This window comes from Centroberyx gerrardi, chromosome 11, assembly GCF_048128805.1.
Source record: "Centroberyx gerrardi isolate f3 chromosome 11, fCenGer3.hap1.cur.20231027, whole genome shotgun sequence".
Taxonomy (NCBI): domain Eukaryota; kingdom Metazoa; phylum Chordata; class Actinopteri; order Beryciformes; family Berycidae; genus Centroberyx; species Centroberyx gerrardi.
This window is the reverse complement of record NC_136007.1, coordinates 5617328-5643002: the sequence shown is the minus strand read 5'-3', so window position 1 is coordinate 5643002 and position 25675 is coordinate 5617328. Positions and strand designations below refer to the sequence as shown.

The 25675-nt window shown below is 41.5% G+C and overlaps 1 protein-coding gene across 2 annotated transcripts; it reads left to right on the top strand.

The window, feature by feature from the left end:
• The first annotated feature begins 3613 nt into the window (after positions 1–3613).
• lcp2a (lymphocyte cytosolic protein 2a) lies at positions 3614–25390 on the top strand. Of its 2 annotated transcripts, none has more exons than XM_078286697.1 (21): positions 3614–4093; positions 5435–5497; positions 8683–8729; positions 10859–10924; positions 11065–11093; positions 12275–12315; positions 12494–12683; positions 15694–15785; positions 16345–16411; positions 17079–17156; positions 17241–17266; positions 17770–17789; positions 18791–18904; positions 19744–19768; positions 19867–19882; positions 20540–20627; positions 21224–21273; positions 21850–21956; positions 22671–22745; positions 24393–24542; positions 25217–25390. In XM_078286697.1, exons 1-21 carry the CDS (start codon positions 4016–4018, stop codon positions 25364–25366), a joined length of 1572 nt encoding a protein of 523 aa, XP_078142823.1. In that variant the 5' UTR covers positions 3614–4015; the 3' UTR covers positions 25367–25390. The 2 variants fall into 2 exon arrangements, with proteins under 2 accessions (XP_078142823.1, XP_071760232.1); XM_071904131.2 differs by having other exon boundaries at positions 16345–16413; positions 17087–17156; positions 19867–19885; positions 20537–20627.
• Positions 25391–25675: the final 285 nt, after the last annotated feature.

Here is a 25675-nt window from a genome sequence, read left to right as displayed (position 1 = left end):
GTTAGAGAGAAAAACTGTAAATTATAAAGTAAAGGAGTCGACTCTGTAACCGTTGCTACATACACAGAGCTCGTTTCCATGGCAGCGGTGATACTGATGCTGTGTTCGCGTGCTGTCGGAAATGTCGCACTTACCACTGAAAGGCACACGAACCACAGTGTGTCTCATCTTTTACAGCACACGGGAATTTATCAGTAATTTATACCGGTAACTTTACAGTACAGGGCCTCTTCAGCTCCACTGGAACTTGGGGTACAAGGTGTGTGTGTGTGTGTGTGTGTGTGTGTGTGTGTGTGTGTGTGTGTGTGTGTGTGTGTGCGTGTGTGTGTGCGTGTGCGTGTGTGTGTGAAGACACTCTTCACATGGTTGAATACCAGCTGCCCTAGTTGTATTTCATTAGGAATTAAATTAATATTGACCTTAATCATTATGCGACTCAGTAAACAAAGCTAAAGTAGATCTTGCAACACAGTAAAACTGCACTCAGCACACACACACACATCAGCTGCAGATCTCATTCTGAGTCTCACAGAAAACATTGTTTTTGGTCATTTGGAGCTTGTTAGTATTTAATATGCCATGACGCTGGGTGAGATATGTGCTGGTCATTTTGTGTTGATGCAGCTCCGCCATAGACTTCACTATATCTGAAAATATATCTGGAAATGGCCATTTAACTATAGATTACTGTTAATCATGGTGATTGATTTGATAATGTTAGGAAGCTTTCGTGGCTTGCAGCTTCTGTCATATAACTAAATAGAACTCACTTCTATTCTATTCTATTATATTCTGTGGGAATATATTTGTTGCTAAATGGATTTTGAAACCTGCCAGTTGCAAAACAGCCTGCAGCGTCTGCTTTGACGTATGTGAACATGTCTTGTTTTCAGCAGTAATTCCCTGGAAAAGAACCTCAGGACATTTAATTAGTCATTCAAACATTTACTGGTCTGAACAAACTTCAGAATAGCAAGGCCTGGTACTGGACGTGTTTACTGGACTTTGCTCCCTATATGATTTTAGTACTGTTTAGTTAGAAAAGCCTGCAGGCCATTCCCAGTGTTTCTAATGAGTGATATGCATCTTCTTTATTGTTATGTTAGTTTGTTTCATCTCACTGAACATCGATCTGCTTCCTGGCAGCTTGTCTCTGCTGAAGCTGCTGTCAGCTGACTCATCTGTGCAAATGAAGGACGTGTTCAAACTTCATTCTGATTTCTGGCAGAACAAACTTCCCCTTGCTACTTGGCACCGAGTGCGATCAACAGGAAATACGAGAGGAAGTTTGCTTTCTTTCCTCTGAATGCTTCGCTGGCTGCTGATCACTTCCCCTAAACTCTCAAGATCAGAAAAGTGCGGCAGACTGCAAGCTGCCAGTCAAACCGTGACCCACGTCACCGTTTACATGCTGGGAACTGTTATCAGTAACGGAATCTGCTGTTTACTCCAACTCAGTGTAATCTGATTACTTTCTGTTACTGTTGGATTACATTGTTCCCAAATCAGTGGACTATATGAAGCAGAACTGACCCTTTATTTGCATTTTACACGCTAGAGCAGCAGCACCTGCCAGCATCATGTCTGCCTGTCTGTCTGTGTGAAGTTATTTCAATATGTACAAACTCATTTTCCCTGCAGACAGGATTTTGTCTCACCAAACAAATCATCTGTTTCAAAATGCAGATGCAAGATGATTCCTGTGGGCTTCTCAGCAACTGCAATGGATGTTACCTATTTTTGTCAGTGCATCACTTCAGTCTGTAATCAGTTACTTCACAGTGTGTCATCACCGCTGGTCATGTGACATCACAGCCATCATGCTTTTGACAGGAGGAGGAAGGAGATGAATTAGACAGGGTTTTTTTTTCCAATGACACTCTTTAAAAAGATAAGCTGAAGTAAATGAGTTGAGGTGCACAAGCAGGAGCAGACAGATGGAGCGAGGAGAAACACTCTGTTCACTGGAGCTTTATGGACACTTGATTCAGTTTGAGTTGCATTTTCTTGTGTTTCTTATGGGAAGGGAAAGTGTCAACTTACACCATCTGCTGGCTGCATTCAAAGAAAAACAAAAAAAAACACCATTCATTCTCCCATAGGGGGATATTTAATAATTGATTATAAATTAGCGACAGCTTGAACTCTCATATATCACTCCGGCACATCAGCTATGAATGAGATGAAACATATTTTTTTTGCAAAGGCATCACAGTGTTCAGATACTTACTACAGTTGTCTTGAAACTCCAAACGTGGTGAGTTGAAGTAATCACTGAGTCATTGGGGTTGATCAATAACTCTATCAACCCAACAGAAGGCCATTCTGTGCTATGGGTCAGTCAAAATCTTATGGATTGCCCCTTTAATTTACTTTGTTATAGTCAGGTGTTTTAGAACCAGCAGCTTCACCAGAGCAGAAACTAATAATTAAACTAATCAAATCTAAACTACTTTTTTTCTGTTTTGCTTGGTATCTTATTTTAATCTTTTTATAACATATTTTAAACAAAATGTCTTTTAACATCATGTTGTCTAGGGCTTCTCTGCTTCAGTATATGTGTGTTTTAGTTTTACTCGCTCTTACCTTTGTTTTATTCCTTCATCTATCATGTGTATGCAATGTTTTCCTGTTTTTATTTTATTTTTTCTTATTATTTTATTGTAAAGCATCTTGTAACCTAGTTAAGAAAGGTGCTATACAAATAAAGTTTATTATTATTATTATTATTATCATCAAAACCTGATCAGTCTAGTCTACTGTCTTCATGTGGACTGATTGTTTTTAAACCAGCAGTATCATCTTTTAAATCACTTCTAAAAACATACTTTTATCAAGAAGCGTAATCCTGGTCTGATTTGTAGCCAAGTTGCTATATTCATTATTAAATTAAAAAAATTCTGTAAGATTTTGAATTATTTATTGTCATTTGTTTGTCTTTCTCTTTGCTATGTTATGTATTTTTTTTACAGTACCTTCATGTTTTATTCCTTGCACTTGCTCCTTGTTGTGAAACACTTGTTTTGAAAAGTGCTCTATAAATAAAAGGTATTATTATTATTATGTATGTACAGTCTGCTGTCTGTAATATGTATTGTACTGTACACTGTGTGTGAGGTGCTGCTGCTCCTGTGTGTCAGGGTGAACTGTGTCTCCGTCCATCTGTACTCGCTGGCTGGTTTGCCGCCTGTTTCCTGCCTTGTTTCAACACAGATTTTATTTTAAGAGTGCAGCGTCTCGTTGGCCGTTGAGCTGCAGCAAGTGGGTGCAGCTCAGTGTCTCTATTCCGCTCTGTGGTGAGACAGAGAGGGGGATGCTGCCTTCCTTTTTTCACCCTTCTCTTCTTCTCAGCACCGTCAGAGCGTTCACTTCCTCTAAGTCAGAGAGAGAGAGAGAGAGAGAGAGAGAGAGAGAGAGAGAGAGTGACACACAGACAGAGAGGCAGAGACAGAAGCCATTTTCTTTCCAGCAGGCCGAGCAGCTCGTCGCCCCGGCTGAGAAACATGTACGCTTGTGCTTTTCTTTCTTTCTTTAATTTCACTTCAACTTTACGTCTAATTTCCTGAAACTAAAAGAACTTCAGAGCGCTGAACACTTGAGGAACTAAGAGCAGTTAAAGACACTTGACAGCGTTTTATTTGCCTCTGCCTCACCAGACTTTTGGTTTTGTGTTTGCAGGAGTAATGTGAAAGCGAGGCCCGGCTGACTGACACACAGCGTCGCTCTGTGGATTCTGACTGGAGAGTGCAACTGCTGAGTATCTGATTCGAAGAAAAGGCTCTACATGCCTGGAGTTCATCTTCCAGTATCTCTAAAACCTAGAAGACCCAGACTACAAAAGTAAAAGAAAAAAATCACCTCGTCAAGCTTGGACTCCAGTCACCGTCACTCAGATGGTGATCGCCTCCTTCTGGAACCAGACTCTCGACTTGTGATCAGGAACGTCGTCCGCCGGATTGACTCAGCGACTCCATTAGTGTGTATGTGAGAGGAGGAGAGGCGAGGGGAAGGCAGGATGAGTTTTGAACGAGTGCCGCCCAAGTCGGAGGTGATGGGATGGAGCCCAAACCAACTGGCAGACTACCTGAGGAGGGTGAGAGCTTTATTATTATTACTCCACACAGAGGTCAGAGGTCAGGGGTCAGAGGTCCGGAGCATTCAGCAGGGGGGGGGGGGGGGGGGGAAGAGTACTAAAACATCCTACTCAAGTAGAAGTACTGTTACTTTGCTGGCATTTTACTGCAGTAGAAGTAAAAGTACTGGTGTGAAAATCTCCTTCAGTAAAAGTAAAAAGTGTCTGATTTAAAATGTTCTCAGAGTAAAAGTTCCTGAGTTCCTCTTTAGAACAGAGAACGTTGTCAGCTGTGATCTTTTCCATGTGATTCTAACAGGAGAGAGGACAGAGTTCAAACTGGATTATTTTAACTGGAAACATTAGAAATTACAAAATAAAGTGCAGAAAGTAAAGTCAGTTTACGTTGAGCCAGTTTCTGTTGCTGATGGAGAAACACAATCTGTTCTGTGGTGGATGGATTTAAAACGGACTGAAGGACAAAACTGCAGGAGAAATGGTAAAAGTAAAAGTCAAATTACCGACTTTAAAAAATACTCAAAAAGTACACAGAAAAGCTACTCAGTTACAGTAATGTAAGTACATGTAATTACTTACTTGCACACCTGGGGTTCAATGTCTTGCTCAAAGACTCTCGGTGTCATGAGGGATCAAACCTGCGACCCTCTGGTTACTGAATGGGAGAAATACTGTACATTGCATTATTGCGTCATATCATTTAGCAGACGCTTTTGTCCAAAGTGACTTACAATAAGCACATTTTATCAGCAATAGTCAAACCGACCGTATATCTCAGTCTTCATCAGCCAAGCCTTTAATAGGAATAAGTAGTATTTGTAGAATCAGAGAGGTTTCTTTTTGTTTTAACGAGTAAGGAGATCATTACATGACAGACAGGTCAACAGGGTCCAGGTGACGAGATGGGTCTTCAGTCTCCGTCGAAATATAAATATCAACTTTGAAGCAGTAAATTTGCCCTGCTCACCCATCTTTCCCTTCACATCTTCGTGACATCAGCAGTTTGAATCTTAGTTCTGTGGTTTCTGGATTTGGCAGAAAGTTGTTCATATTCACAGATGTCGATTGATGCACACATATTCTGCAACTCTGTTTATTTGCCCACCTGAACACAGTAATGTAATGCCTTTTTAGTCTGAACAAACAAACTGTGGCTCTGTGGAGCTCAGTAGGCAGAGCAAGGCACTAACACTGCCAGGGTCGGGGGTTCAATTCCCACTGGACCACCCATAATAAACATGTTACACTAGTGGTGCTGTACGGTGCTTTAGATGAAAGCGTTCACTCCATATTAAACAGTACAGTACAATAACAGTGTGTTATTTCTCTGTGTCTCTCCTGCAGATGAACCTGTCTGGCAGTGACAAAGTGGTGATGAAACACTCGATGAGTGGCTCCAGGTTTGTGGTAAGTCTGTCTGGTTTCAACTCAGACTAGTCAGTGGCTCAACATTTGAAGAGTTTAATTTCAAAAGACCTTGAATCCATGGCCAGAAGTAGCACAAGGAGGCCATCAGGATTTCAAAAAACTCTACAGGTGCTCATGGGAAGGGAAAAAGAGCGGGTGACAAGACAAAGGAAAATTATACTTCTGTGGTTGGAAGAACAGAGCTCAGAGTGTTCTCACAGAACAGGACAGAACAGGACAGATTAGAACAGAACAGAACAGAACAGAACAGATTAGAACAGATTAGAACAGAACAGGACAGATTAGAACAGAACAGAACAGAACAGATTAGAACAGATTAGAACAGATTAGAACAGAACAGAACAGAACAGATTAGAACAGAACAGAACAGATTAGAACAGAACAGAACAGAACAGATTAGAACAGAACAGAACAGAACAGAACAGAACAGATTAGAATAGAACAGAACAGATTAGAATAGAACAGAACAGGACAGAACAGATTAGAATAGAACAGAACAGAACAGATTAGAACAGAACAGAACAGAACAGAACAGATTAGAATAGAACAGAACAGAACAGAACAGATTAGAACAGAACAGAACAGAACAGAACAGATTAGAATAGAACAGAACAGATTAGAATAGAACAGAACAGAACAGAACAGATTAGAACAGAACAGAACAGAACAGAACAGATTAGAACAGAACAGAACAGAACAGATTAGAATAGAACAGAACAGAACAGATTAGAATAGAACAGAACAGGACAGATTAGAACAGAACAGAACAGAACAGAACAGATTAGAACAGAACAGAACAGAACAGAACAGAACAGAACAGAACAGATTAGAATAGAACAGAACAGAACAGATTAGAATAGAACAGAACAGGACAGATTAGAATAGAACAGAACAGAACAGAACAGATTAGAATAGAACAGAACAGGACAGATTAGAACAGAACAGAACAGAACAGAACAGATTAGAACAGAACAGAACAGAACAGATTAGAACAGAACAGAACAGAACAGAACAGATTAGAATAGAACAGAACAGAACAGATTAGAATAGAACAGAACAGAACAGAACAGATTAGAATAGAACAGAACAGGACAGATTAGAACAGAACAGAACAGAACAGAACAGATTAGAACAGAACAGAACAGAACAGATTAGAACAGAACAGAACAGAACAGATTAGAATAGAACAAAACAGAACAGAACAGATTAGAATAGAACAGAACAGGACAGATTAGAACAGAACAGAACAGAACAGAACAGATTAGAACAGAACAGAACAGAACAGAACAGATTAGAATAGAACAGAACAGAACAGATTATAATAGAACAGAACAGAACAGATTAGAATAGAACAGAACAGGACAGAACAGAACAGAACAGATTAGAATAGAACAGAACAGGACAGATTAGAACAGAACAGAACAGAACAGATTAGAATAGAACAGAACAGAACAGATTAGAATAGAACAGAACAGGACAGAACAGATTAGAATAGAACAGAACAGAACAGAATAGAACAGAACAGATTAGAATAGAACAGAACAGAACAGATTAGAATAGAACAGAACAGAACAGAATAGAACAGAACAGAACAGTTTAGAACAGATTAGAACAGAACAGATTAGAACAGAACAGAACAGAACAGAACAGATTAGAATAGAACAGAACGCTGAGAAATGCCGAAAAGTGTGTTGTTGGTGTTTTTATATTCTCTCTGCCCTCTAAAGCAGTTTCCTCAAATCCGGTCCTCTGGGCCCACAGTACTGCTGGTTTTCTATTCTGCCAGGTAGTTTTCATTCTAGCTGTCTAATCAGAGACCGATTTAGACTTGGGATGACAGGTGAATGCAATTAACTACCTGGCAGAATAGAAAACCAGCAGCACTCTGGACCCCAAGGACCGGATTTGAGGGCCACTGCTGTAAGAAAAGATTATAAAAATTCAAAATGTCCAACCATAGAAGTACAATTTCCCTTCATCTTTTCAACATGTATCCATTTTGAAAAACAAAAAGTCTTTACCTGCATGTCATCATTAGGGATGTTCCTAACGACTAATTTCCCTGTCGATTAAATGAAAATTTAAATTTAGACTAGTCGACTAGTCTAAAAGTAAGAAAACACTCAGAAAACAGTCAAAATTAAGCACAATTTAATCTATAAGGGTTAGTTATATTGCATGTATTTAAGAGCCATTTGAAACCGTTAATCACATTCTTCAATAACTGTGGCACTTGGCGCCGTTTATTATGAACATTGCACATTACAAAACATGACAACTCACCCCTGCACCGTGTATTCAGCCTCAATATAGTCCATTAACTTTCGGAAGCCTTTGCCTTCAACAAAGTTGAGTGGAAGCATATCTCGTCTGCGGGTCAGGGCGGTAAACGATGTCATATTGGTTTGCCATATTAATAAACCATATTGGTTTATTTTCCTCTTCTAGATCAAAATACTGCCAAACCACGCTGGTTTTACGAGATGCCGTCTCTGTCCGGTCCCACTTTCCACCTCGCTGGTTTACATCCGGGCGTAACCGCCTGCGGGGCTAGTGGCGGGTGGCTGCGTAACATCTTAGACGCAACAGTTAACCGGCGTTGTACATTAGTAATAATTAGTTTAACCGACTAGTATTTCTGGTGCCGAGTAGCGAGGGTAGAAACGTTTAATCGACTAGTCGACTAATCGCGCACATCCCTAGTCATCATTCAGTGTCTAAAATGCAGACGATCATCTTCTTGAGTAAGAATAAAGCCTAGAATCCGCACATTACTATGCACACACATCTTTATTTAATAGAATTACACAGACAATGTTTCAACCCTGTTGGGTCTTCATCAGCTCTCAATATGAATTAAATTTACAGTACATATATATAGATAAAACATAGTAGTGGCCACCTACACCAGCTGTGTGTATACTATTTGGGGAACAAATGCTTACACTTTGTGGGGTGTTATGGCTTTTACAAAACACACCACATCCCCTTCATGCTCATTGCCACAGAAATAAACATCAGAGGCCGGACCACAGCAGAAAGTAACTGTAAGCTTGGTGGCCATATGTAGGCTATCTTGTGGTGAAATGTGATACAGTCTAAACTGTATCACTATATGTAATATGATGTATGTTGACTGAAAATGTTTCTTCTGCGACTTGTAGAATATGAGTGACAACGACCTCCAGAAATTCCCCAAACTCCACGCTCCGTGAGTACTAACTACCTGTTGATTCAGGTTACTGAAAATGTAAAAAAAAAAAAAGTGTAAAATGTTGTATTTTCACCTATTTCTGTTATTCTAGGTTGAGATAGATCCTAATGAAACAAGAGAGGAAGAGAGAGAACAAGACTGCAAAACGCTGCAGATGAACAGAGAGAGTGAAAGTGAGCGATAGAGAGACAGAAACAGAGAGCGAAAGAGAGAGAAGCAGCTACAGGGAGAGAGAGAGAACAGAGAAACAGAGAAAGAGGAGAGACAGACAAATAAATTGAGAAATAGAGAGAAACGCAGGATGTAGAGAGAGAGAGAGAGAGAGAGAACGAGGGAGACAGAAAGGGGAAGAGAGAGATAGAAAGAAGAATATTGTCAGAAATGAGTGGTACTGAAAGACAGCGAACTCTTTATATTTGGACTTGAGCCACAGAGGAAGTGATGGAGGAGGAGAGATAGAAGAGATGGATGACGTGGAGCGGAGAACAGGAAGAGATAGAGAGAGAGAGAGATAGAGAGAGAAAGAGAGAGAGAGAGAATGAGCTTAGGTGGTAGAGAGAGAGTTTGTCAAGTAGCTGCAGTAGCTGAATGCATTCTAAATATATGAAGAAAAATGTAAGGGAAGTTTGATTAATCTTCCGCTGGCTATCGCTGCTCATGCTAACTACCCAGTTCTTCTTCTTCTGTTGATTCCAAACAAACTGGAAACGTAAAACGCATCACTTCCTGTGCGGCAGAGGATTTTTCCCAGTAAAGAGCTACCAGACACCGGCTGGTTAGAACAGACAGTGGAGAAGATTTATCAACTGGATATAGGTTGAGTCACTGTTGAGTTATATCCAATCAGTGACAGATTACAAAACTGACATTTAAATGAAAATGTCACAGATTATTTCCATGGAACATTTCAAAACAAACAAACAGTGAATTACAAGTCTCTTAACTGACACTGACACAATAATAAATCAAACAGGAAGATTTACATGAAAAATACCAAATGTGTATGAATAAAATTACACTTGACGTTACTTCAGTAAAATGTATCGGAAGTAACAGTACTTAGGAACTTCAGTGCAACATTTCATCACTGCATTTCCTTTATTTATGCAACTGTGATGCACCATAGTACCACTGATAAGGGAAATTTAAATCAATAACATTTATCCTAATTTCCTCCTCAAACAACAGTGTGGTGCCAGTATTTAGCATTGTTAGCATTACAATGAAGTATCATAAGAAACATATTTTTTGGCACTGCAACCTGCACTATAGCAACAACTGAGACCAAATCAGGGACAAATGTGAAACGAACCACCACTACAATATAAAACTAAATAAAACAGCAACAGCAACAGCAACAGTGACACAGTGACAGTTTAGTGTGGAGGGAGACGGGGTCAACAGACTGAAACTGAAACTTCCTGCACTGCTTCCTGTTTGCATGGTCTCCACACAGCCATCCACCAATCATCACTTCTCAAACTGATCATGTGACCTGATGGTGTCACTGTTGTCTGAGTCCCAGTGACACAATGCTGTTGTCATGTGAAAACTTTGTAACTCCAAATTTAGGGATTTTCATGTTTTAAATTGAAGGATTACTCACATTGCTCCTCAATGGGTGGAGAAAACTTTACGACCCTTGGACTTATGAAAACCTTCCAAAACCACAAAACCTCAAAAAGGCATAAAGCTTAAAACAAGATCAAAACTGTTTTCATGGTTCCTGAAAAGTTAACATTTTGGAGACACGGGGTTTTCCACTGTCCGTGGTGATAAGTTAGAGTCAAGCAGCGACCCCAGGTTCCTGATTTGAGTTAATAATGTAATCTTCTATTAATCCATGTCAGGTTAATTCTCTTTTCTCAGGGAGGTCAGAGGTCAGAGGTCAGCACCTGTACCGCTGGTAGAGATTCAGTGTCTTGCTCAAAGACCCTTCAGCAGAGATCAGAGTGCTGTGTCGAGAGCTTAGAGCTTCATAGTAATGTTAATTTTAGTAATGCGATTTTAAGTAATGTAAATTTAATTTGTGTCTCTGTCTGTTCCACCCCCCCCCACCTCCTTCTCTCTCTCCCTCCTCCTCTAACTCTGCCTCTCTGTGTGTTTCTGTCTCTCTCTCTCCTCAGTATGATCTCTAAGATCTGCACTGAGATCAGTAAGAAGGAAGAGAGGAGAGGCCTGTTTGGTAAAAAGTAGGTACCTCTTCAAATTATCAGCTACTGCACTTTGACTACAGAACAGCATTAGTCTCAGCTTGCAACTCTTGATTTATTGTTTTTTTCTCTCTTTGTGTTTGTTTGTTTGTTTTCCTCCTCCCCCTCTCTCCACCCAGACACACAGCGCCTAAGTATCACGAACCAGGTAGGAATGGTTTCAAATTTTACAGTCTACAATATGAACAATCAACCATCAGTACTGGACCTTCTGCAGACTCAATTAGATCCACTCACTTTCATTTTCAAAAACTAGTTGTTACAAATTCTACTTGTAATATATAAAGCAGCAAGGCAATATATTATCCTGTCAGTGTTCATCTGCTGTTGGAGGTTGAAAACCCCTGTGGAGGCGGCCGTGCTACATAGTGAAAATATTCTACCGGTGAAATATTACTTTTAAAGCAATACAATGAGCAATTTAATTGACCATCTAAAATTTTGTATATATTCACATTTGTTTTTGAAGAATCTGAGTTTTAGATGGAAATAAGCTTTCTGGAAATTTTATAACTCATCCTAACTCAAAATACAGCTCTGATTCACTCCAGTGGTTAAAAAAACATTCAAAAAAACATTTAAAAAAATGTCAAAACCATGTAAACCATGTGTCATACACTGTCTGTGCCTAAAATTGATTATAAAATACATTTCAAAATGAAAATGGTGGTGGGGTGAGGCAGATTGGAATTTAGTTCTACAAACATTTCTTGGAGGGAGAAATAATCTCATTGGCTGTGTTAAACCTCAGTGGGCGGGGCCAAATAACCACAGTTTTTTCATTCTAAATACACTAGACTGAAGCTCAGTGAAAAAGACAAGCGGTAAGAGAGGAGGAAGCTAATATTATGAAGCCTAGCGCTCTGCTACTAACTGAAAAAATACAATCTATCATACTAAGTTATCTAGGTTAGCTAGTTAGCTAGCTGACCTTCAAGTTCAAACTAGCCATACTAGCCAATAGCTATCTAGGTAAGCTAGTTAGCTAGCTGCTGACCTTCAACATCATGATGCCATGGTTATGAATGAAAAAAAGAAAAAAAGAAGTCATTGCCATTACAATAATAATAATATATTAAATAATATACTTTTGACCAGTTTCTTCTTAACCATTCAAGTTTGCCAGTTAGTCTAGCTAATTTACGCACCCAAAAACTGGTTTTTGCTCTCACTGAGGCTTAACAGAGGTATAATCAGATTATTTCTGCTTCCAGAGCACCTCTGCCTCCAGAAATGTTTATATAATTAAAACTGCAGTCTGGGGGAACAGTAGTGTTCAGACAGTAGCAGGCTGGTTGGAGGGTTTCACTGCTGCCATCTTCTCCACAGACACTCCTGCTGAGGACCAAGGCTGGGGGGAGGACGAGTTTGTAAGTGTCATTCTTGCGGTCTGCCTGTCTCTTTCTCTGTCTGTCTTTTTATCTGCTCATCCCTCCGTCTACTTGCCCGTCTTTCTCTCTGTCTTTCTCTCTCACCTGTCGGTCTTTCCATTTCTCTCTCTATCTGTCTTTCTGTGGTCAATCCCCCGTCTCTCCCTCGCTCCATCAGGACAGCGATGATGACTACGAGGAGCCGGACGATCGGGGGAGCGTGGGAGACTACGAGTCCCCGACTGAGGAGTTTGAGGACAGAGGCGGGGCGAATGACAACGACTACGAGCCCCCCCCCTCTGAACCTCCAGAGGACCTGCCTCACAAGCTGTGCCCCACCCTGCCCATGGGAGACAGCGACTACATAGGTAACCCTGGGGTGGGACTTGGGGGTAGCAGCCTAAACGGTAGAGAAGTGGGCTTGGGAGCAGAAGTTTGGCAGTTTCGGCTGAGAAACTCTGTGTGGAGAAAGTAGACTCTTCCCTCCTTCAACAACTACTGTCACTGAGCCCTTGAGCAAGGCACTCAAAGGAAAACAACAAGGGAGATTGGCCTGCTGGTCAACTTACCTGTTATGTAGTGAGAACATCAAAATCATCCATGTGTCCCTGGCATAGACTGTAAAAACAGATGGAGTAGTGTATGTGAGTAACACACCCATAGGTCACCCATAGGGATCTGAAGGGCTGTTTTAAAGCCAAAAGTTGGGGTTTATGATCGCCGCCATGTTGACATTTTTTGGAGCTGGAGCAGCCAGAGCGAAGCCGAGGGTCGACACAGAGCCACAGCTCCGCCTGCTATTGGTCCGTGATCGGCGACCTGTCAATCACTGGACAGGCGACCTGTCAATCACTAGGAATACAACCCCGTTTTATAACCGTTATATGTTAATGACGCAATTATTTTGAAAATCGCCATACGGACACATATTAGAAGAAGTTAAATTAGCTACTGAGACCAAAACCTCTTGTCGAAAAAATGTATTGACTATATTTTGAGTGAGAAGTTGGGTTGTGGTCCATTGACTTCATGGAGTCGGGCGGTTTGGAGTCTTTTTGGAGCCGGACTCTAGTGGACATTAGAGGAACTGCAGCTTTCAGCCACTTCCTCATTGGCTTCAAAATTCACCCGTGGTTTTGGCCGCTTGGTCCCTGGTAGATTGTTGGCTCTGGTGCTAACACTTTAGCATACACTATGACATGTTGAGTGACAGTAGGCCACAAGCATTGTCCAAAGTAAGAAAAAAGACCCATTAGTTCTTTATTATAAGTAGATTCATAGATTTTAGTATATCTAATGTAGCCAGGTTTATTTGTGGAACTATTTGGTGAGAAAAAACGCCACCGTCACTATATAACAACTATATAGGGGTGTCACGATTCTCCAAATCCACGATTCGATTTGACTTTCAATTTTGAGGTCACGATTCGATACGATTTTCGATTAAATTTTTTTTTTTTTTCAGCACTGATGGCTATGCCATTGTTAGACTATCAAGTCTTGATTTGTAAAGATCAACATATCATTGGTTTTATGCCCTGACAACTGTCATTTACATTTTTAAATTCTTCTTTAAAAAGATGGTATCAAGTGTGATATAACTGCCATATTTTTGTTTTTGGAATGTACCACACTAAGGCCATATGGTCAAATTTTTTCAAAGTTTTTCCATTTAAAAAAACACAACTTTCCCTTTAATTTGGTACCAAATACATGGCAAGGCGATTCAGGGCATCTCCTTACTGAAGTGTCATTCACAGTATGACAACAAAACAGATCCTTCCTATTTTGGCTAACGATAAGCTTTCAAAATACATACAAAACCTCCAGCGCTTCAGCCCACACAGTAATACGATCAGACAATAATAGTCGCCAAACAAATATGGAAAAAGTCGCCAAATTTATATGGATAAAAGTCGCTGCAACCCGGCCAGTCCTCCTACTGACTCTTCGGCGCACCGCCTCCCGGAAAACAGCGTCCGTCTCCGGCGGTGAGAGCCAGGTAAGTTGGGCGCTCTTGGGCGCAATAGTGAAATATAGAACGGGCGCTCTCTAGCAGCTACGCTGTGTCATCATTGAAATGTTTTTGTTTTTTTCTTCAGACGCGTGCAAGTAGGCAGGGGTGGAGAGAAAAAAAATACTGGGAGAATCGCGAACCTGCTTGTGATTTCGAAGGTCGAAATCGAACGCTCATTTCGATCGATTTTCGATTTAGAATCGAAATCGTGACACCCCTACAACTATATCACATTTTTTTGTGTAAATTTGACCAATCTCCAACACAAAACTGCCAGACTTGGCCACATATCATTTAAGATTACTTACCATTCATTAGAGCTGCCACAACTTCTCAATTTCTCACTTTTGAGATAATGGTAGTGGCCTGCTGTTATTCAACATAGTGTATGCTAAAGTATTAGCATGGAGCCTACTATCACTCAACATGCTATGCTAAAGTGTTAGCATGGAGCCTACTATCACTCAACATGCTATGCTAAAGTGTTAGCATGGAGCCTACTATCACTCAACATGCTATGCTAAAGCGTTAGCATGGAGCCTACTATCATTCAACATGCTATGCTAAAGCGTTAGCATGGAGCCAGTGGGGATGATTTGGTGTTTGTGTCCTGCTCCAGTGGAGCTGCTCTGTGGCCAACATTAGCAGACTGGTTGTACTGGGAAGCTCCCAGTGTGAATGTGTGTAACTGTATGAATGAAACAGCGTGGTTCTGAAAAACAGCCTACATGCTCAGCAAATCTTCCCTTCCCTTTCCTCTCGTACATCTCTTGTGTTAAGTATGAATGAATCAGCATCAGGTTGATTATAGCAATATTACGCAGGAGTGTGTTTATGGGTATGAAGGTGAAGCAGCTGATATGAGGTACAGCAGAGTCCCATAAATACAGTAAAGAACATCCTCAAGTATATTATGGCTTTTATACAGCGGTTACCAGCGCAGGTGTCCTGTGTGAAAGGTTTTCTCCAAAACACAGTTCACACAAACAAGAAAACAAACAAGAACGATCACTAGCTCTCTGGTTACCACAGTCGGCATAGCAACCAGCTCGCCGTGCTCCTATCAGTGTGGTTTGAAGGTGTCTCTACACTGCACTGAAATGTTGCAGCAAGATACAGTAATAGAATAAATATAACTCATTAGTCATATCTCTGACTGGTAAGTTCCCAGTAAACTCTACAAAACTATGACTAATAACACAAGCGTGTGTGTACTGTCTTTAGTGTGTGTGTGTTGTGTGTGTTGTGTGTGTGTGTGTGTCACCTGAGAGGAACCTGCTAGTCCTGCTAACATGACTGACATCCTCAAAGTGCATGCTCTTATCTGTACCCTGTGTGTGTGTGTGTGTGTGTGTGTGTAGATAACAGGAACAACCACATGTCATGCAGAGGTCCGCCCCCTGCGTTGTGCCCCCGCCCCCCAGGCCCCGCCCTCTCCACCCCGGCCCGGCTGGTGAGTGGGTAGAAGACCCAAATAATCATTTTCTAATAATAAAATGTTAGCAATATATTTCAATAACAGTTTCAAATCTGTGCCGGACCCAAATTTGAGTAATTAAAGGTGTAGATTGTTTTTGTCTTTCTTCAAATTAAGACTACATTTCCCATGAGCCCCGTTGCTTCCTGCCTTAAAATGAATGTGACAATGATTTATGATGGTAAAATGATGCCACAAGTAGAACCTTTAAAGAGCAACTAAACCCCAAACCCAAATCTGTGTAAAGCCTGACATCTAAAGCTAAAATCATGCTATTGGCTGATCTCTGGTGCCAAGTGATGTCACCTTCTGTAGAGTACAGCAGGTGGTGACATCACCTGAAGATCAGCCAGTGAGCATGCTGAGTGCAGTTCACATCAGGTCACATGATTTTGTAGTCAAACGGTTCCCTCTCACTGCCACTTGGGGCCGCCAACGTGCAAAGTTGCTTAGTGCGGCTTTAAGCCACAAAGCTTATTCTGTGTGTGTGTGTGTGTGTGTGTGTGTGTGTGTGTGTGTGTGTGTGTGTGTGTAGCCAGTGGAGCCCTCCCCACCTAGAAGAGACCACTCCCCTCACTGCGGTGGGAGACCGCCAGGAAAGAGTAAGTACCCACTCTGAATGACAACTACAAACTACACCGTGTACTGTATGTATAACTGTGTTACTGTCTTACTTTTACAACAACAACACTACATGTTGTAAGCAGGGTGGGAGGTTAACATTAGACCTCACATTCTGGCTGGTGTGTGACAGGTTTGTGAACTCCCTCAGTGGATTTGAAGTGTCTGGAGGATCTGTTAGGGGGTTGGAAACAAAGTTTTGACGCCACATTGATGAGTGAATCCAAAATAATTCACAAGTTACTCTGAATTTTTACCAGCCAAAATTTATGTTTGAAATGAATTGTGAGGTTTGAGCTGGATTTTCAAGTCTATGGAAGATCTGGTGGATTCAAACATTCATTTTAGCAGGGCAACTGACTAGGTAAACCTTTTAATTCTCCTTCCACACAATAATGTAGTTTTTCCACTGTAATTGTGTTGTATCACATCACTTAGTTCATGTTTGCTAGTTTCTAGTTTTGAATACCTGTCCTGACAGCAGGCTGGTACATTTGGGTCAGATGATGTTGCTCAGGAGAACTTTGGCAGTGTTGATTATTCTAAAGTAACATAATGTGATGTGATGTATGGGACGGTGGCCTCAGGTGCGTCCCTTGTTAACCGTGTGGATGTGGATGTGGATTTGTTGTGTGTGTGTGTGTCCAGGTCCTGCTGAACCACCGCTGGTCTTCCGTGACAAGAAGCCAAGCAGAGACAGGGGATCCAACCAGTCTCCTATACGAGGTAGAGCGCTGTCTGGAGGGAGAACTTTCTCTCTTGACGTCCATGTTGTCACGCTCATAAACATTTTGTTTTTCATCTCCGCAGGGCGAAACGTCAACACTGTGGACAGGGTGAGCAGTCACACTACCTCACAACATTTCCACAGGAATCTACTGCAAATCAACTGTTATTAATATTTAAATGGAAATTATTTTGATTTATCAATTCATATAGCACTGTTGAATTCTTAAAGGAAGTGGCATTCTGCTGGCCTACCTCGGTTTGTTAAAATCTAATTTATAAAAATATATAAATAAATAATAGCTTTGCATTTGGATTATATGCCTTTAGGTAGCAGTTACAATGCAGTTGCTGCAGTAAACAACATGCTCTTGATAATAACTGAATTGGACATATTTGAGCTACAGCAGCTTCAGTGCTGTAGCTCAAATATCCCGGCTAATATCTGTATTTCCCAGGTGTGTTTTGTCTGTTTCTCATAGCTGGGAAAGGTCTGAGAGTTTATCTGGGTTACTGTAAAAAGACTTTGAAATTTACATTACAATTTAAAACTTCTTGTTCAATGAGGAAGGAAAGTGGCAGCTTGTTGATGTGATCTCTGTGTTTATTACAGCCGGGCACACACCCTTGGAGGTAGGTTTGAAACACACACACACACACACACACACACACACGCACACGCACACTGTCTGCGTCACTTTCTGCTTATCTCTACTTTATTCCTCTCTCTCCTCTCTGCCTCTCTATGTTTCATTATGTGGAGAAATATAAAGAAGAAACAGCTATTACTGATGCACTTTTCATCTCTGGCTCCATTCAGTAGTTTGTTGTATTTCTCTTCTTGGTGGATAACTGGCCAATCGTAGACGAGGTGACATCACCTCCAGATATTTCCCAGCAGCTACAGTGGAGTTTGATATGAGAAAATGTTTCAGGATGTAAAACATCAGCGGTGAACGTCAGGTTTTGGTGTCAGTCCCTCAGAATCAAAGAGCGAGGGCTTCTTTCTAGAGCCGCCATTTTGCACCAAGAGACGTTCAACAATCATACAGGGAGAAATCCATCGTAGAAGAGGAGAGAGACCAGTTTCTCCACCCACAGGAGCAGGAGAGAGACCAGAATGCAATGCAGCAACAGCTGGCATCTTCGTGGGTCTGCCCTTGGTAGCGAGTGAAACACGACGCCTTCCTCAACGGCTTTTTTGTCATTTGAACAACAGAACACAGAAACACGACATCGTTCTCTCTCCACTCTACTTTTCTTCTTGACTAGAAGAACTGACTTGACTTGCGGATGGTGGATACTTGCTGTTGTCGAAATGCATTCTGGGAAACGTAGTAAATCACTAACTGCAGTAGAAGTAGATGAGGCAGGTTGAAGGAAAGTGGGTTCAACAGAAAAGTAAATTACAACACTTCATCCCTAAATAACTGGAATGTATTGAACATCACAGACTGATGTTATATAACAGTGGAAGAGGATCAGAGGAGAGTTTTTTCTTTGATGTCCATCATCTCAACATGATACAACAAATTTTATACACACTACATTTACATATGTGCAGTTTATGGGAGTATTGCCACTATGTCTCAATGTGTGTGTGTGTGTGTGTGTGTGTGTGTGTGTGTGTCCAGGCCCCAGCCAGAGGCTCCAGATCCTGCCAGTTGGACCAAACCTCCTGCTCTAACTCCCTCCTCCTCCATCTCCGTTAGCAGGAGCAACTCCTCAGCCAGGCCTCCGCCCGGCAGGTCAGTACACACACACACACACACACACATACACACACGTAGATGCACACACATGCATAGTTAGTTAGTTAAACGCAAGTTTTGTTAGTTTTTTGTTTAATGGAGTTCCCAATTGTCCCATACATACTAATATCAAAATCATTGCCACTTCATTTGAATTCAGTTTCAAATCAAATTCATAATACGTCAACAACAGCAGCACTTCATGGCACACACTACATACAGATCAGCTTTCATCAGTATTCATGTAACGCTTCCTGTTAGTTGTGACTGTAGTGGAACAGTCTGTGAAATGACTGAACAAACTAGAAGGCAATCGGAGAGTTCAAACCTCCGCCAGCGTTGAACAATTGTCCAACTTGCTGTTAAACCCAAACACGTCATTCTTCAATCTTACTGTAAACTCAATTTATTTCTTGGCCCTGCAAACATACTCTTAGGATTTGGAATCAGTCAATCAATCTCTTTTAGTTTCATAGTTATGGCTAAAAAATGATAATCGTTTTATGGTAGAAATCACCACCAAAATCTCATGAATGGTTCCTGCAGCCAAAAACCCATCTGTCCACCAAATTTCATGGAAATCATAAATTGGGATATCCTGCTGACAGAACCTAATTCAAATTCAAACTGAAAAATTATGTTTTAAAAGTTGGTGTATACATTGGTGTAAACTTGGATCAACTTATTAAGTCCATTAAACATACACTGTGTGCATCAGCAGCATGCACACAATACTAAATAAATAAATATTGAACACAGAGAGACCAAACTGCTGCCGACACTCGGAGTATTATTTGATAATGATGACACGTATTCATTGTTGTGTCGTTTTACAGATTTGTGCCGGATGTGAGAAATGAGGTAAGTTTGTGATTTGACAGTGCAGTGTGATGTCATCATGTTAGTTGAAGCTGAAATCCAGAATGAGCTGACCAACATTTCCTCTGCTCTCTCATCAGCAGGCACACGATGAAGGTAAGGTTTCTCTCTCTCTACCTCTATCCCTTCTTGCTGTTTCTGTCTCTTTCTTTTCTCTAGCTCTCTGTTTCTCTCTCACTCTCTCCTTCTCTCTTTCCCTCTTTCTCTTATTTCTCTCTCTCTTTCTGTCTCCCTGTTTCTCTGTCTTTCTCCCTTTCTCTCCATGCTTACCTTTATGTTGACTGAAATTTCAGTTTTACCCACACAAATGTGAAGTAATACCAGTGTGTTTAAGAGATTGTCAAGGTGTGGCCTGTGCCTTTTTTCTCTGAGTGCATGGAACAAACGTGTAGTTAGAACTTTTAAATATTAAAATAATCTGTCTATAAATTGGGTTTGGACCGATATATCAGCCCAATATTAGCCCTTAATTAAAACTCAATATCGCCCAGTGTCATTCAACTCCAATATGATGGACATGATGCAGTTGGATTGTATAGACTGTATATAAAATTCTGGGGGAAACTCTAAATACTTGGATTTTTTTTTACAAGAGCATGGTCAAATTTAAAGATGTTGAATACAGGCACAAAATATCGGCTATCGGCAGCTTCAATACAAAAATATTGCTGTCAGCCTTCAAAAGCCCATATCGCTGGAGTCCGACTATAAACCATGCATGTGCTAAAATCTGTCCTTCTGTTCCGGGTACAGCTCCCAGACACCACACCTTCCCCCTCCACAGTAAGGGTGCGCTCCCCCGAGCGGGACCCCCCGGACCCCCCCCACGACAGGGCGACAGGTACGGACACACACAGTAAAATTGTTCTATTCTAACACCACACATGTATATACATAAATCATCAGTAATGGAGTACCCCAAGGTTCAATTTAAGGCCCACTTTTGTTTTCCTTAAATCACAATGAAACCACATTTTGAGAGCTTCTTGCTTCCTTAATGCTGAAACAGGATGTTGGGGCGGGACATAACGTGGGGAGGGATCATTCAAAAGTGTAAACCAATGGGAGATCAGTTAGGCAGAGAAAGGCAGTATGATTTGATGGGAGTGGTGGAGGGACGGCACTGTTCAAAAATCTGTGATGTTTTATTGCTTGGAATTTTTATGTCGCCTTCTGGTACACAATGAAGTCACCACTAAAGATTTTCCGTTTTCCAGGAAGTAAAAATAATGAGATTTTGATATAAAAATACAAGAAAATACGTTTTTTTTTTGGCCCAAAATGTCAACTAGGTATATGGTATGATGGTTAGAATGAGCTAAAAAGGTGAATTTCATTTTTAATTTCAGTGTGACTTTAAAGAAAAGTCTAGTACTGTTTCTAACATTCCAGCATGTAGTAGCCTACTGAATACTGGCTCTGTTCTTCTTTATCCAGTCTCCCACCCAGCATTCCTTCCACTGGCTCTCTGCAACACAAACTGTCTGGTAAGAACACTTTAAGAGTCATTCCTAAATTGAAATATCACTATTATTAAGCTTATTATAATTATTGTTTCCTCCAGAACATTTCCTTTCCTGCTGTCTGTACTGTTATTCGTTTGTCTGTAAGCTTTTCGCCTTTATGTTGTAACTTTCTCCTCCCTCAGCAATTTACTATATTATATTTTTATGATTTGTTCTTTTAGGAAAATGCTTTACAAATAAAATGTATTATTAGTAGTTGTAGAAGTAGTAGTAGTAGCAGTGGTTGTAGTATTAGTATTAGTATTAGTAGCAGTAGTAGTGTTAGTATTAGTAGAAGTAGTATCAGTAGTAGTATCAGTAGTAGTAGTATTAGTATTAGTAGAAGCAGCAGTAGTAGTAGCAGTAGCAGTAATAGCAGTAGTAGTATTAGTAATAGTAACAGTACAAGTAGTAGAAGCAGTAGTAGTCTTAGTAGTATTAGTAATAGTAACAGTACAAGTAGTAGAAGCAGTAGTAGTCTTAGTAGTATTAGTATTAGTAGTAGTATTAGTATTAGTATCAGTAGTAGTATTAACTGACTGTCTCCTGTGTGTGAAGCCATCAGTGTGAACAGAAGCAGCTCCAGAGTCGGAGCAGACAGACAGTCGGCCCGTCCTGCAGCAGCCTGTCTGCCCCACCCACCCACCGACTCACAGCACAACAAGGTAACACCTCCTTACCTGCCGTGTCATTACACCGGTGGTTCAAAGATCTTTGATTCAGGTGAGACCAGCAGCATGAAGGCAGGGAGGCGCTTCACTGTCCTGCAGCTGCTCACACTGAACACCAGACAGCGCTGTTGTATCAGCATGTCTGTCCACCTTGATGCCTTCATTTTGTTTTATCCAGCCTGCTGCCATTCTTCAACACAGATACTTTATTTGATTAATGAATTATTTTTGAACACATCCTGAAAGTCTCTGTACTGTATATGTTTCAAAAATTAGAATCAAACACTTAAAAAAAATAAAAATGACACTGAATTAAATTAGATGAAACTTTAATGATCTTACAACTTACGTGTGCAAAAGTAGAATTCTTTCTCTTCATCCAGAGAGACTTACAAGACAAAGCAGGAAGCTTGAAAGTAAGAAAGAGCTAGACAGAGTAAAATATAAAAATACGGAGCCGAGCAAATGTCCCTGACAGAGCATGCATTAATACTTTGTGTTTTGTTTTATGGTGTTTAGTCAAATCCACACTGCTGCACAAGTCAGAATTTCTTATTGTTTCATCAAATTATGAATATATTGCGCAAAATATTCAGCATTCAGTAACTATACGTATTAACATACACATTTATTAGACTGAGGAATTATGTGATATATGTCTAATTATCGTGTGTGTGTGTGTGTGTGTGTGTGTGTGTGTGTGTGTAGGACTTGGACCCTCGCTGGTATGTGGGCAAAGTGACAAGAGGCCAGGCAGAGGGCTGTCTGAGACAAGTCAAGAAGGTGAGACACACACACACACACACACACACCTGTGTTACAGCCTGACTACCACCGTTTGAAACAAGGCAGCAGTCCAACACCAGTGATGCCGTCTCCCTCTGGGCCAATCAGTAACAAGTATGACCTGTAACTGTAGCGCTCCCTTTGGACCAATCAGTGCAATTCTGAAAATATGTGAGCATATTGATGAGATGCATCATTCCCCCAAGTTTCATCACAATCCGATCAGTTGCTGACACACGTGATGAAGGGACAAACCAACAAACAAACCAACAAACAAAGAGTGATCCACAGTCTGCCTCCCAGTTTCACTGTGGGGAACAAAAACTGACTCCTTCCTACAAATAAAGTTATGAGCCTTTGTAAGACTTCATAGTGTAGTGAAAACTTTGAGGACAGAACCATCTCTGTTTTTCCCACGGTGCAGCCGAGGGCATCATGCAGCAAATTCAGGTCAGTCAGACAGTCAGTCAGGCAGTCAGGCAGTCAGTCAGTCAGGCAGTCAGGCGGTCAGGCGGTCAGTCAGTCAGTCAGTCAGGCAGTCAGTCAGTCAGTCAGTCAGTCAGGCAGTCAGTCAGTCAGTCAGTCAGTCAGTCAGTCAGGCAGTCAGTCAGTCAGGCAGTCAGTCAGTCAGGCAGTCAGTCAGGCAGTCAGGCAGTCAGTCAGTCAGGCAGTCAGTCAGGCAGTCAGTCAGGCAGTCGGTCAGTCAGGCAGTCAGGCAGTCAGTCAGGCAGTCAGTCAGTCAGGCAGTCAGGCAGTCGGTCAGTCAGGCAGTCAGGCAGTCAGTCAGGCAGTCAGTCAGTCAGACAGTCAGGTAACGCTTAGTGAGATGTCGCTTCGTGAGCTGGCCTCTAGAGGGCGTCTCTGACTAAGAGATGGCCCCGAGTCTCTTGACAGAGGAATGGGCCGGAACGCACCGATACGTCGTTCCAGGAATGAATTTGACGACATAGCACGCCTTCTGGTTCAGAAAAAATAAATCCAGAGCAGTACCGGTGGTTGTACCTGTTTTAGGAGCTTAAACTACTGGCTCGGTTCGTTTTATGACCGGCTGGGCGGTGTTTGGACCTTCGGGCCAATCACAGTGTTTAAAAACAGAAAACTCCACTCAACCGGGATGCCGGACGACATTAAACAAACGCACCATCAAAGGACAAACACAGACAGTTTAATCTGAGCTGTGGAGCTGGAGCTGTGTTGTGAAAATGTCAAGACAGAATAAACTACACATTCTTTCCAACTAGACATTCTTTCCTATTTTCAACCCAATGTGATAAAACAATTTGTTCAAATGTATTTAACTTGTTTTCTATGAAGTTTCTATGAGCGAAGCTGCTGCTGTATTTCTGCCTCTCCACCATGTCGACGCTCCATAACAGCCCAATGGACAGAAATCTATCCGTCAATAATTCTGTCCGTCCATCTGGCTGCAGCTGGGGGAATTCAACACACGTGCCGTGGGCCTGTACAGGATCTGGACTTGTTTTGTAAATCCAGATCACATTTTGGAATACAGCCCTTCAAATGTCAAATTCAACCCTGTCCAACACACAGTCAGGAAGGCAGAAGGAGACAGAAAGAGACACATACACACACACACACACACACACACACACACACCTGTCTGACCCCTCTGCCTGTCTGCAGGACGGGGCGTACCTGGTGCGGGACAGCACCAAGCAGCTGTCTGCCCAGCCCTTCACCCTGATGGTCCTCTATCAGGACAAAGTGTACAACATCCAGATCAGGCAGCAGCAGCAGCAGTACCTGCTGGGCACCGGGCTCAAGGTCCAGGAGGTAACATGTGACTCTGATGCTTCTGTGTAGAGCAAGGCACTAACACTGCCGGGGGTTGGGGGTTCCAGTCCCACTGGGGCCAGACATGCTAAGAAGGCTGTAAGGTGCTTTGGGTAAAAGTAGACACCAAATGGCGAAGGGATAATACAGTGAGCAGAATAAGTCTCAACAGGGTGAATCAAGGCCCTGATGCAAAGCGGGCATTAATCATTTGACATGAAATAGATTGATTTGAAATGATTTTATTACAAGCTTCTGCAAAACCAGTCCAGCAGCTGTCCGCAGCTTCCTCTTCATGTCTTCTTGCTCTTAAAGAGTAACTAAACCCCAAACCCAAATCTGTGGTGAAGCCTGGTACTGAACTGGCCATCTGCTGTTGGCTGATGTCACCACCTGTTGTACTCTATAGAGGGTGACATCACCTGGCACAAAGGCCAGCCAATAGCAGATGCTATTACATGCTACACAAAGACACTTTACAACAGGGGAAAAAGAAAATAAATATATAAAATACATAAAAGCAAAGATTTGGGGTTTGGGGTTTAGTTACTCTTTAACTGGCATGAGGAGCAGAGAAGATAAATTACTTATATTTCATTATATTTTATATTACTTTATATTTCCATAAATATGATTCTTCTAATGTTTGTGTGTGTGTGTGTGTGTGTGTGCAGACCTTCCCAACAGTGTGTGACATCATCAGTCATTACTCCCACTCTCCTCTGCTCCTCATCGATGCAAAGAACCGCGGCTCCGGCCAGCAGAACCAGTGTCTCCTCTCCGACCCGGCCGGCTACTGGCTGGGTGGACAAAACTGGTCCTGACCGGTTCAGACCGGGTCAGACCGGGTCAGACCGGGTCAGACCGGAACAAATGCCAAACCAATCCCTCCTTCCCAAACTAGACGGGTATTTCCAGAAGCAGGACTACGCAGTTCTCCAGATACTTTTGAAAAATAAATTCTGTGTAATTCTTGATGTTTTGAATAATTACAAAGTCAAATTATGATTAGTTATTATCAGGATTTCCGGTTCAATCGACGCGACCTCCAGTGTGTCCATCTTTTCCTCTGACCCCTCTGGTTAACTGTGTGTGTGTGTGCGTGTATCTCAGGGAGATCTGCCAAAAAAACA

What these genes read in the sequence shown, in the direction of transcription:
- lcp2a (XM_078286697.1), top strand. Translation starts at nt 4,016, where the DNA reads ATGAGTTTTGAACGAGTGCCGCCCAAGTCGGAGGTGATGGGATGGAGC. An exon ending in ACGTCAACACTGTGGACAGG is followed by an intron (nt 17,267 to 17,769) that starts GTGAGCAGTCAC and finishes TGTTTATTACAG; the next exon opens with CCGGGCACACACCCTTGGAG. An exon ending in CCCCCACGACAGGGCGACAG is followed by an intron (nt 20,628 to 21,223) that starts GTACGGACACAC and finishes TTCTTTATCCAG; the next exon opens with TCTCCCACCCAGCATTCCTT.